Source organism: Malaclemys terrapin, chromosome 2 (assembly GCF_027887155.1).
Source record: "Malaclemys terrapin pileata isolate rMalTer1 chromosome 2, rMalTer1.hap1, whole genome shotgun sequence".
NCBI lineage: Eukaryota > Metazoa > Chordata > Testudines > Emydidae > Malaclemys > Malaclemys terrapin.
In genome coordinates, this window is record NC_071506.1 from 129,457,965 (window position 1) to 129,471,384 (window position 13,420).

General features: G+C 43.2%; 1 protein-coding gene across 1 annotated transcript in view; it reads right to left on the reverse strand.

Moving 5' to 3' along the window:
* Positions 1 to 601: 601 nt before the first annotated feature.
* The window catches only part of KCNU1 (potassium calcium-activated channel subfamily U member 1), a 74,488-nt gene continuing 61,669 nt past the window's right edge, over positions 602 to 13,420 (reverse strand). The window contains exons 21-24 of the mRNA XM_054019623.1: positions 8,989 to 9,128; positions 4,058 to 4,252; positions 2,120 to 2,226; positions 602 to 784 (exon numbers count right to left, since the gene is read on the reverse strand). Of these exons, the coding sequence (XP_053875598.1) occupies positions 604 to 784; positions 2,120 to 2,226; positions 4,058 to 4,252; positions 8,989 to 9,128 (623 nt within the window). The 3' untranslated portion in view covers positions 602 to 603. The remainder of the gene's footprint in view (positions 785 to 2,119; positions 2,227 to 4,057; positions 4,253 to 8,988; positions 9,129 to 13,420) is intronic.

Sequence of the window (13,420 nt, forward strand, 5' to 3'; positions counted from 1 at the left end):
TATACTTGGGCATTTGGGCTATCTATTTTGGGTATTCCCACTATTGTCGTAAGGGTAGAAGGTTCTCTGTTCAATGACATTAAGGAAGTCTGGCTAAATACAGCCTTTGCAGTCTAACAGTCTATCACAGGATACATATTGCTAAATCTTGTAACCCAAGGTTATTTACGTATGCTAACTTACATTAGGCCTAATGTGGCCTCATTCTAAGAATTACTACTACTAGGCCCCAAGCTAAATACTGTGCCCCAGGTCTACTGCAAAGCCTATTTGAAAATAATCCTTACTTTTCTTTGTTTACTCCTACTTTGCATGAGAACTTGAGTTTCATTGGTGTTAATTTAGAAAGAGTTAAGATGCTTGCTAAGATGTAAATGATTATTTACCTGATCATCTGAGTTCAGGTCATGGGTCAAAGGTTAACATGGATGCCTAACTTCTGTAGGCACTTTTGAAAATCCCAGCCTGAGTGGTTACACAGTTGCTCATGTCAGTGTTTAAGCATTTCAAACTGCCTGCTACATCCCTAGGAAAAAATGACCAAGAAAGCTCATTGTGGGGTCTTAGTAACCAATACATTCTTTTTTATTTCCAGGGAATACATCACAATAATACTTCATTCTGCTTTCTGGAGCTGTCCATATGGTTCTGATGCCTCCTTGGTGAAAAATCCTCCTCACAAACTGACAGGTCACTAGTTGCTGTGGTGCTGAATGGGACAACGCAAAACAGCATATCCGTAGGTAACATCTTGAAATCATTTGGGGGACGAGCAATTACATACCTGGAAAAGCACCAGAACATGAGAATCCAACAACTGTGTGGGCTCCTTTGACCTTTGCTAAGTAATGCTCAGGACAGCTAGGGAATATCAGCTTTTTGCAATGTCTAACTGCACTTGAAAAATCCTTTTGAATAATTAGAACAGGGGTTGGCAACCTTTGGCATGCAGTCCATCAGGGTAATCTGCTGACGGGCCGTGAGACATTTTGTTTGCATTGACTGTCTGCAGGCTCCCCACCCCCTGCAGCTCCCAGGGGCCACGGTTCACTGTTCCCGGCCAATGGGAGCTGTGGGACGCGGCAGCCAGCACGTCTCTGCAGCCCACTGCTTTCCGCAACTCCCATAGGCTGGGAACAGCAAACCGCAGCCACTGGGAGCTGCGTGGGAGCGTGCCTGTGGACGGTCAATGTAAACAATTTGTCTCGTGCCCACCAGCGGATTACCCTGTTGGGCCTCATGCTGAAGGTTATCACCCCCTGAATTAGAAGATGCATACTATACAGTACCATTCACAGGGCTTTCTTCTGCCCTCATTTATACCTAGGAGTAAGATGTAAGTTTTTAAGTGAGGTTAATTAATCACTGGAAGAGATTACCAAGGGATGTGATAAAGTGCTTTATCACTTGGAGAGTGGGTGTCTTTTTAAGAGAATTGCTCTAGTTCAACCAACATTTTTGGCTCATTTTAGGAATCACTGGGTGGGATTCTCTGGCCTTGGTCATGTTGGAGATCAGATTAGATGATTATTGTGCTCTCTTCTGACTTTAAAATCTGTGGAATCTATGAATTTGGACAACCCCACTAATGTCACACTCTGGCCTCTTGCTAACGGCCAGTGTTCACATGTAAAGAATAATCAGACATTAAATAAGCATCTTTGTCTCTCATGCTAGCCCATAGTAGGCACCGTAACCACCACAGAATTAGATATGTCTAAAGGTCTCTGTTCAGGGGATACCCAGAGCCATAACAAGGGTGCTTAGCTTGACTCAGAATTGGGGAAGGGACCAGAATTAGGATATCATGGAGGCACAGCACTGGAACAGATGGGGCTGCTCTAGTTTAAGATTAAGGTTAGCATCTGAGCTGCAAATCAAGACTTAGGTGTCTTGTTAGAGCCACATGAAAGCTTCATCTGCCTGCACTGCACATGTAACTAGTGAATGCTGTGACTCCTTTATTTTCATGAGCACTCCAAAATTGATTATATCTCCTTTCCCACCAGCTAAAATAATTGCTGCATTATGATTATGATTGATTAAACAGATATTTTTTGGATCTTTCTTGCCCAGCTCATACCAAAGTAAATATAAAACATAATTTCAAATAAAATGCACTTCCCTATTCCTGTATGGATTGGGCTCTTCTGTCAGACGGTAGAGTCCAAAGCAAAGGATTCCAAACAAGTCTAATGCTTTGCAGTAAATGTCTCCAAAGGAATCCTGCAGTGAGAGAACAAAAAGTACTCTTAGCTGGAGTGGTCGTTGAGCCCTCTGGTGAGATCAGTCGATTAGCAGATTTATTATTATTGGTATTTCTGTAGTACCGAGGAGCCCCAGTCATAGACCAGAACCCCATAGTGCTTAGTGCTGTAGAACCATAGAATAAAAAAAGGACCCAGCCCCAAAGAGTTTACAATCTAAGTAATATTAAGTAAGGATATCTGACATCCTTAGTCACAGATTCAGATCCAATTTAATGATCCTGAATTTTACATATGTCACCTCAGTCTTATATCTCCACTAGAGCATGTGGGAATGGTTGTGTTTCACGTTCAGCAGCCAGAGAAAAGCCAAGCCAAAGAAATTAGACTCTGATTCAGCAAAGTACATAAGCAGGTTCTTAACTTTAAGCACTTGCTTAAGTCCCATTGATTGAAGGGCTTTGCTGAATCAAGGCCTTAATTTGGAGAGTGGTTTTCAAAATGCTTAATAAGGATGATCATTGCCTAGCCTTGAGAGTCATATTCACTAGCTTTGGTACATGGTACATGCCAGGATTCCTCACCTCCCACCCCCCTCCATTGGCCCTTGTGGATTTGTATGAAGGAGACAATAATGACCACTGGAGAGATGATCGTGGACAGCAATCAGGGCCAAAGGAAGCCAGGTATCTTTGGAAGAGAAAGAGACACATCTAAGCCAGGCCCTGGTCAGTAGGCACCAGCATTTTGGTAAGAGAACAACAAGAGGATAAGTTGATAGAGGGTGATTCAAGTGATATTTCACTCTGAGACTTGCAGGAGGCCAGAGAGTCAATATCATATTAGTCTTGTGGCACTTTATATACTGACAGACGTATTGGAGCATAAGCTTTCATGGGTGAATACCCACTTTGTCAGGCACATCTGGGTGCACCCACGAAAGCTCATGCTCGAATACGTCTGTTAGTCTATAAGGTGCCACAGGACTCTGTCGCTTTTTACAGATCCAGCTACCCCTCTGATACTAAATATCATATTAGGACAGCCAATATCTCAGCTACACAAGTGAATCATGGGATATTTTGTATCTCGTCATATTCTTATTAAAGTTCCGAAATATCTTGCTGTAAAAATAAAGGATATTGTTGAGACGGTCACCATTGGCCACTCATGGGCTATCTCAGGGCTGTGTCACACGGGCATCTGAATTTGAGTCCCACTCTTGATCCTGCATCACTGCTAGCCTGTGCTATTCCTTAGTTAGTGACATTGTTTCATGGAGTGGAAATGGTGCTTGTTGCATAATGTGTTGCCGTATAACCCTCAGGCCACCCTGCACTTGTATGCAATGGTACTTGTCAGCACATGACATAATACAAAAGACTGAAGAGGCAGGACGATTTATCCTGCGATACAGGTGTGGCCCAAACTAAGTGCACTTGTATCTTAGTGGTACTGAAACAGGTCTTCGGCAGGTGTAAATCAGACAATTTACAGCCATCTGAGGATCTGGCCCACTGTTGCCAAGTAGTAATAGAAGTTGGCATCAGGCTGCATAGGTGGTGAGGCTGGATAAGGAAGGAGCTATTTACTGACTGCACCTGGTAACCAACTCACTATTCAGTGAGAGGTCATGAAATATTTACCCCATAAAACACTGAGATACAGGACATGTCATATACACAGGTTAGTCTGTTCACACTGCTGCACTGATAGTGATATGGGACCTGATTGTACTCTCAATACTGGGTTTCCATTGACTTCAGGGGAGTTACTTCTAATTGACACCAGTGTGAGATCAGAACCAAGCCCACAAAGGGCAACACTACCAAGACTGTGCTATAACTCACCTGGGAATCCGTTAACAGTCTCTTGGACAGTGGCACAAGCGCAAGTTTGCACCTAGCTCTGGGGGCCACGTATGCCATGCTTTTGAAACTGCCACTCAGCATATTCTTCTCTGCTAGCTGTTCCTCCAGTTCAGGGCTTGTCCCACCCGTCACCAGAGTCTGGAGCAGAGCCAAGATGTGGTGGTTACAGTAGGTCTGGAAAGGAAGGTTACATCAGACAGGAAAACCTCCAGTTCTTGTCAGGCTGACAAAAGCGATCACCCTATCACTTTAAGATGGAAATGACCTTTGGGTATCTCTAGTACAGCAATCCCTGCCAGTGCAGGATTATTCTCCACAGTGTGTGCTCCAGTGTTTTGATTAGACCTGGTCAGAAAATGGGACTTCTCCCCCCTACCTCACCAGCCATGCCACCCCCTCCTCCACAAATTAGATGAAAACGAAAAAGAATTCCTGTCCTGAATCAGGACAAAAGATGAAAAAAATCTCAGCAATCTTAATGAACCAGAAATCTAAGGGAGGAGTGTGTGAAATTGAATTGGATCAACAGAAACATTTCGTTTCAATTTTGAGCTTTTTATTTTCTTAAATGCTTTTTGCAATAAATTATCTTAAATTTCTAAACAAAAAGTTGTTTGGAGTCAAAAAATGGAACACTTCACTTAGAAAATGTCAAAAAGGGGACATTTTGGCAATTTTGAAACTTTTATTTTTAAATTTTTTTCAAAACAGGAAATTCATTGAAACTAACCCTTTTCTGAGAAAAGTTTTGGTTTTGATGAATTTGTATTTTCCAATGAAACAATATTTAGTTGACAAATTCCCATCTATCTCTGATTACAGTCTAAATAGACAAGTCAGACAATGGGTTAAAGGGGAAACAGAGGCAGCAAGTAGTGAAAAGACTTGCCCAAGGTCACAGAGAGGTCAGTGATAGTAATGGAAAGAAAGCCCAGGTCTTCTGATTCCAAATACAGCACCCTAATTATGTGGCTATATTTTTTTAAGTTATGCAGGGCGCTTTAGTTTCATGGGCCCTCTGTTTTGGAAGAAGACTAGTGAAGACAGAACTAACACATAGAGCTTTCAAAATATCACCCTAGAGTGGCAAAATAGAATACTTTTTATTAATAAGTGTATAGTCCAAACTCTGCAGGACGGAGTGGGCCTGATCCTCTATTGTCTCACACTTTGTGAATTCATTTATACCAATAATAGTGGGCAAAAAATACTACCAGCTCAGAAAGATAGCTTCTGAAACACACTCTTCACAAGGTAAGCAACTCCACAAGGAGAATCAGGACCAGCCATTTAACCTAGAGAAGGAGGCTCTCTGGAGAAACAGTAAAGCACACCCTGAAACGGGGGGATGTAGGGGGATGGGGAAGACAACTGAGCTTTTGCAAACATGAAAAAAAAAAAAAAAGCGTGTGGTTCAAATTCAAATGGGGTGAAGGGTAGCATTTTTCTTATGTTTATCTGAATCAATTCCCTCTGTCCATAATCTCAATGCATCAAATAATTTAATTTCTACTCTCTTTCTCAAAAACTCATTTCCCACATGTAGCAATCTTATGGAATCTGTCACCTGCATTCTCAGGAGGAAAAACTAAACAAGCTGTGGAGAAGGAATGGTGTTACTAAATCCAAGCTAAACTCAAATCCGCTTAAGAACATATGAACACGTTGTTGGGCAAAAGGCTATAATGCTGTTAGAGTAATTATCAGCCTTTTAAAGTAAGGAGCTCTAGTGCAGGGTTATTCTGAAGTGATACTGCTCCAGAGGAATCTGCATTTTACATATTTAACTGAAGAGCGCTGAGCTATTTAACATATCGTTGCTGTACTTTTTGACATCAAAAGAATTGTATTTCCATACTTGGGTGAATTAATAGGATTTGCATGTCACCCTCATTCTGTACTTTCTTTGCTCAGTTATACTGTAGAAGTTTGAAAGGGGCAAAACAAGTAAAGAGATGTGTAAGAGTATATGCAAGCAGGCAAGTTTCAGCGTGCATAAAATGGATCTCCAAGCTCACAGTAAAGGAGCCAAGTTCTTGTGATGAAAGGGGGAGACACTACTGACTTCTCCATCTGTTATTTGGTTATGGCCTGAAGAGTGTGGATGCCCTTGGAATGCCACTGCCTAGGACAGGACAGGCTGTCAACCCTAGTCTCACATTATTGAGCAGTTACCCAGTTAGTCCCATCAACTCCACATTGGGTGCTAAGCATGATGGAAAATCCAGACCAATTGTAGGTGCTGAGCATTTGCAAACCTGGCCCTGCATGAGTTGCCCCTCTCTTTTTAGTGCCTTAACTACAAAACCATCCTTTCTCTCTTCTTGCACTATATAGCTCTTTTCTGCCCAGCTAGCCATCAAGTATCAGGTTAGCGCGAGAGCCATTTCTACTTTGGACTTCCGAGGGGGTTATGCTTCACTTGACGGAATCTACTGTTGTTGCTTTTCCGCCACACTGGCCTCTCTAGCACCGTCCTTTCCAGTTACAGGAAAAGAACAAGTTGGCTCTCAGGCAGCCTCAAAAACCCAGGAACTTTCAGCAGATCTTCACAATGATGGGAAAGCGGAGATGATATTTAATGGCTGAATGCTTTCCTCTAGTCTTTATTCTCATTTGCTTGCTTTGCTTTTCCCAGCCCTATGCCTGACTAAACAATATCATGTCTCTTTTCCTCCTTCTCTACATTTAATGACCAGCTGAATCTGACCAAAGACATTCTCCTGCTGAAAAATTAGACCTGAGAGTTGATCATTCCAGGACTGACTTGGGATCTGAAGCCTGAGTGAAATTTTATCCTTTAAGACAGGTCATGCTAGATCTCAAGTTACTTTTACACTTGACACCAGCAATCCTTAATTACAGTCAGGCTGACTGACATATCAGTGACTAGCAGCAATATAATACTTTTCCTAACACTGGAGCCTTCTCAGGAAAGCATAACTGGACTTGACACTCTTTTTTTTCGGACTGCTTATCCCTTCAAGAGGTTTGCTGTGTATTTATTCAATTTCTTTAAAACTGCCACCCAAGCAGTATCTTGTTACACCTGAATCCAAGGCAAGTCACGTGTAACTTGCCTGCAGCACCGAAGGTCGAGGGGGATGGGAGGTGGCACAGTTAAGAAAGAAGGGCAGCCAGTTCGGGAGACGCAGACTTATTATGAATTGAGCTGCTGTCTTGCTGACAAAATGTTGGCTTAACTGCCCCACACTTTCCATCATCTGTGTCACTACCATCAGTATCACTCACTTCTGTCAGCAATCTAACATGCGTATGTTATGGGGGCGGGGAACTGACATGTTCTCTCTGCTCTCCTTATATTTTCAATCCCATCTACCATGTTAAACACACTCTTAAAGATACAAATGTTATACAGAGTCATTGCCAACAATTTTTGCAGGTTCAAAACTTTACCTCTTTTGTAAGGGTCCTAATCTGATGTGGCTTGCAGACATCTGGACCACATAGGGTTTATGATTGTGGCAACACATGTAGCATTAGTTGTACACCTAAATCTCTTTGCAGAAAACATACCACTGGCATGATACAGAGCCCACTGAAGTCAATAGAATGACTCCCATTGACTTCACTTTGCAATCCAGCCCAATTGAATTTCCATGCTGGTGCCAGACGGACATCCCTGGAGAATGAAGTGTTCTGTTTATCCCCACATCAGTTATACCAGGGTAGTGGTTGTGCAAATTTCCCCCCACACTTCAGCTCACCAATGCATCTTAAGCCGGACCTGGAAGTACCTTCCCCCACTCCCCCTGTCCCTCCCTCCCATGGATGAGCAAGAAGTTTGAGTCTTCATGGGCCATGCAGTTTTTGGCATTACTATTGTGATTTCAAACAAAGGGTCCAATTGGTGTCAAAGGTAATGATGGTTTGAATTAATACATTTCCCTTCACAGGAAGAACTTGCTCCTGATCTAAATCATGCTAAAAAAAGTGTCAAACTAACCCTAAATATCTTTTACAGCAAGTAAGGATTCTTTAAAAAAAAAAAAAAAAAAAAAAAACCTCTAATGAAAACACTATAAAATAACTCTCCAGCTAACTCTTATTTATATAGCGTAGAGCAGCGGTTTTCAAACTGTGGGTCGGGACAACCTCTTTTAATGGGGTCGCCAAGGCTGGCATTAGCCTTGTTGGGGCCTGCAGCTGAAGCGAAGCTCGAGCACCACCGCTCAGGCCAGAAGTTGAAGTCCAAGGGCTTCAGCCCTGGGTGGCAGGGATCAGATTACAGGTCCCTGCCTGGGGCTGAAGCCCTTGGGATTTGGATTTGCCCTCCCCGCCTGGAGCAATGGGGCTCAGGCTTTGGGCTCACCCCCACCCAGGGCAGTGGGGCTTGGGCAAGCTCAGGGTTTGGTTCCTTCTCCTGGGGTCGTGTAGTAATTTTGTTGTCAGAAGGGGGTTGCGGTGCAATGACGTTTGAGAACCCTGGGCGTAGAGAATGAAAGTGCTGATAATGGTGTGCGCTGAATGAGATGTCTCTTGGAACTTATGGTTCTCCGGATTCCCATAACCCTGTGGAACTCAATGCCACAAGATATCATTGAGGCCAAGAACAGGATTCAAAAAAGGAGTAAACATTTCTCTGGATAACAGGAATATCTAGAGCTATAAAATGTAAAGGATTAAAAATATACAAGAGTTTTGGAAGAGCTATAAGCCTTCCTGCATTAGGGCATAAGCCAAGCTCTAACTAATCCAATCACTGCCTATTGCAGGGTTTCTTGCACCTTGGTCTGAAGCTGCTGGTATTGGCTGTTTTTGGAGGCAGGATGGGAGACTTAGTGGATTTATTCCATATGGTAATTGCTATGTTCCTTGATCGGTTGTCCCTGTCCTAGCGAGTAGTTGTTTATGAGGCAACCAGTTACAGGAGTCAGTGATGTACTTACAGTGGACAAGAGAGAATCCAAAAAGCTATCTGAGAAGATAGCTCCACTGGAAAAGGTGGTGGTGAGATCCAGCTCCTGTCCTGGGATCTGAGAGGTGCTGCTAATGTGGTGATCAATGAACTGGACATTCGATGTAGCATCTGTAGAATCAATCAATCAGTCAATAAATAAATAAAAGAAGGAACACTAAAGATTTTAAAAACACTGTAGTTATCATACAGGATGAGAACAGAACAATGATTCATCTAACCCAGCTCATTATCCTGTCTCCTGCACTAGCCAAAACCTTTTTGCTTTAGAGGAAGAAGAGAAAAAAAGTGTTTAATGAACCTGACCAGTTGTGCACTGGGGCAAAAGCTTATCACACCAAGAACCCAGACCTTAGTGACATGGGGTAAAAGTTTCCAAAGCACCCAAATGACTTAGGAACTAAAGTCCCATTTTCAAAAATGACCTAAGTCTTAGGTTCCTAAGTTCCCAAGTCACTTTTTGAAAAAGGGACTTTAGCTTCCCAGTCACTTAAATGTTTTCGAAACTTTTACCCATAATGCCTCAGTATCATGTAGCAGTGAGTTCCACTGGTTAATTATACAATCATAAAAAAGAAAAAAAATTGCTGTGTGTTTAAATGTGTCTAGTTAATTTTTTGAAACTCCCGCTCCACCAGCTCTTATGTTATTGGACATGGTGGGACGTTAGGCCGTCTGTCAGTCTTGCCCATATTTAAGAGCCAACAGATAGTTCTTGAAGAAATCCTCATAATAAAAAATGGCATTGCTTTAACTTTCTTTTTTATTTTTAATTGACTGTGTAAAACCATCCAGGCAGAAGGCACCTGCTGTGCTGCTGAATGCACTAGGTATATGCTAGTATTCCAGTGATGCCAGTGAGAATGTTGATGAGTGACAGCAACACAGCTGGAGTGGGACAGAATGAGCAAAGGAATGAAGACCAAGAACCCATTTTTTCCATTAAAAATAAAACCTTAACAAGTAACCTTTCTGTGATTACTGATTAATGTATTTTGTGCCCTGCAGAGCTAGGAGGCATTTGAACAGATACTTAAAGCAGATGACTAAAATTGGCCAGTTTCACACTGCTGTTGAAAGACTTCTGATACCTGGTGACTCTGCTGAATGATAACGCCAATGTATTCCGTACACAGAAATTTAACCAAACCTAGATTTTCGGGGGTCAGACCCTCAACTGGTATAAATCAGCATTGCTCCATTGATGGACCCTTAAGAATCTGGGTATAAAAACCATGGACATACTAGCATAGATTGAAACAACCTGTTTTGTTTTTTCTTTCCCATTTAGGGGGGTTGCTATTGTGTCTATGTTTTTGTTTCACTTATTGGCCTCTTGTGCTAGGGGTTTCTAGCTGCTGTAACTTCAGAGGAATGTCCAGTCATCCTGCGTTTGAGGGAGTAGCTGAGCAAATCAGAAGTTTGTTGCGTTGGAAATCCAAGCTCTGTCAGCCAGTTCCTGGGGCTGAACGAAAGCCCATGGCACTCAGTGAGACATTCTATTGACTTCAATGGGCTTTCGATCAGCCTGATGGGAGGTGGCTGGTTTGGCTAGTTCCCTTCCTTGAATACTCCTCCTCATGTCCCCATAAGTCAGGGAAAAGCAGCAGCCGATCAGAGTATAAGGGCAGTAATACAACTCTCCAGATGTGGGAATGATCCTCCAACAGCTATATCCATGTCTATTTCCTTCGTGGGTACTCAGGATCTATGCTGGCGCTGCAAAGCCCGTGGTTTGGTCTAACATGCCTCATGGCTCAGCAAGTGCCAGGAGAGGGCAAGCTTAGTACTTCACAGGGATATCATCATGATCTCACAGTAATTACAGCAGAGGCCAGCCAAGCTTGGCAATGCTGAATCAATTGAGATATCATATTGCTGATGAGAACCCTGAGGAAATGGCTTGGCTACTTTTAATACAATGGGTCTGAGTTCCTGGAGAGCATTTTTCAATGTAGAAATTGGGTCTGCTGATGTCTTCTTATGCCTGTGTGGGAGCTGGGAGTCTGTAATGGGCTTCATTTGGTAGGTGGTGACTGAAGAGCGCCTAGGAATGTACTATTTACCAGTTATATTGTGGCAGCTCCTAGAGGCCATCACAGTCAGGACTCCATTGTGCTAAGTGTTGTACGGACATAGAGCAAAGGCCAAGCCTTGCCCAAAAGAGATGGCAATCTAAAAGACAGAGGATGAAATCCCATCCCCATGGAGATTAATGTCAAAACTCCCATTGACTTCAGTTGGCCCAGGATTTCACCCAAAGATACTAAGGGTCTAAGATATTAAGGGATACTAAGATGCTTCTTTTGGCAGGTTTTGAGCGGTGTGTGACCGGTATCCAGAAGATGCCTTTGGTAGATGGCAACATTGGTAATGGATGTCCTATTGCTGACACTGGTATGTCGTACCCAGCAGTGACCAGAGGTTAGCCACAGACCTGATCCAAAAAAGCACTTATGCATATGGCTAACTTTAAGCACACAAGTAATTCCTCCATTGGCTTGGAACTAGTCACGTGCTTAAAGGTAGGCACAGGCATAAGTGCGTCACTGGACTGAGGGCTATATGACGGACTTTTTGCAAGACAGCTGTTTTTGTGCTTTCAGGTCTTAAACTCTTGAGGGCATTTGCCTTCCTACCTTACACCCCTGAGTCTGCAGATTCCCAATCTGTTCTAGGCCACAGTGGGGGCAGAGAAGCATGTGCTAAGGGACTGGCCTCAATTCGTTACTGTGTCAAAGATCTAACATGACTACAGTGCAAAGCCATGTCAACTGATTGCAGGTGTTTTCCCCTCCACTGCCACATGGAATCCTGGAGGGAATTGTGCACTTGGTCCATTGCCTGTCTCAAGCCATCAGCTTGACAACATATTCTCTCCTCAGTGGGGCTGGATCATAGCAGCCTGCTCAATACATTCTGAGATGCTGGGAGACCAGAGACATAAAAAAAAACAAACCACAGCACAAGTGAATATCAAAGCATGACTATGGGAAATTCAAGTGTCAGAGTGGTCCATAGGTCTGAGATGCTGGTAGGACAGGTGTTATTATTTGATTATTATTTCTATTGCAATATTGGCTAGAAATCCCAGTCATGGATAGTACCCTATGGTGGTAGGTGCTGTACAAAAAGATGGTCAATGCCCCGAAGAGCTTACAATCTAAGTGAGGCATCATGCCCTAAACCTAAGCTTTATAATCACTTCCAAACTAGCAGTACCAAGACATGGGACAGAACACTGATCAAATCAGGCTGGAACCCTCAGAGCTCAACCTTCTTTCATGATTTCTGCTGCTTCCTGGCACCTATGGGAAGTTAAGCTGTGATAAGGCAGCATCAGGACAATAGGTAAGATGTTTTGAGGATATAAATAAGGATAGTCTTGTGGCTCAGGCACTGGATTGGGACTCAGGAGAGCTGGGGTCAATTTCTGGTTCTGCCCCAGACTCCCTACATGACCTTAAGCAAAGTCATGAGATCTCTCTATACCTCAGATCTCCTTCTGTACAAAAGAACGGCCATGTTGGGCCAGACCAATGGTCCATCTAGTTCAGTATCCTGTCTTCCAACAGTATCTAATGCCAGATGCTTCAAAGGAAATGAACAGAACTGGGAAATTGTCAAGAGATCCATCCCCTGTCATCCAGTCCCAGCATCTGGCAATCAGAGGCTTAGGGACATCTAGATCATGGGGTTGCATCCCTGACCATCTTGGCTTATAGCCATTGATGGAACTATCCTCCAGGAACTTAACTCATACTTTTTTGAATGCAGTTATACTTTTGGCCTTCACAACATCCCCTGGCAATGAATTCCAAAGGTTGACTCTGCATTGTACTTAGAATCATAGAATATCAGGGTTGGAAGGGACCTCAAGAGGTCATCTAGTCCAACCCCCTGCTCAAAGCAGGACCAATCCCCAGCTAAACTATCCCAGCCAGGGCTTTGTCAAGCCTGACCTTAAAAACTTCTAAGGAAAGAGATTCCACCACCTCCCTAGGTAACCCATTCCACTGCTTCACCACCCTCCTAGTGAAAAAGTTTTCCCTAATATCCAACCTAAACCTTCCCCACTGCAACTTGAGACCATGACTCCTTGTTCTGTCATCTGGTACCACTGAGAACAGTCTAGATCCATCCTCTTTGGAACCCCCCTTCAGGTAGTTGAAAGCAGCTATCAAATCCCTCCTCATTCTTTTCTTCTGCAGACTAAGTAATCCCAGTTCTCTCAGCCTCTCCTCAAAAATCATGTGGTCCAGCCCCCTAATCATTTTTGTTGTCCTCCGCTGGACTCTTTCCAATTTTTCCACATCCCAAAACTGAACACAGTACTCCAGATGAGGCTTCACCAATGCTGAATAGAGGGGAATGATCACATCCCTTGATCTACTGGTAATGCT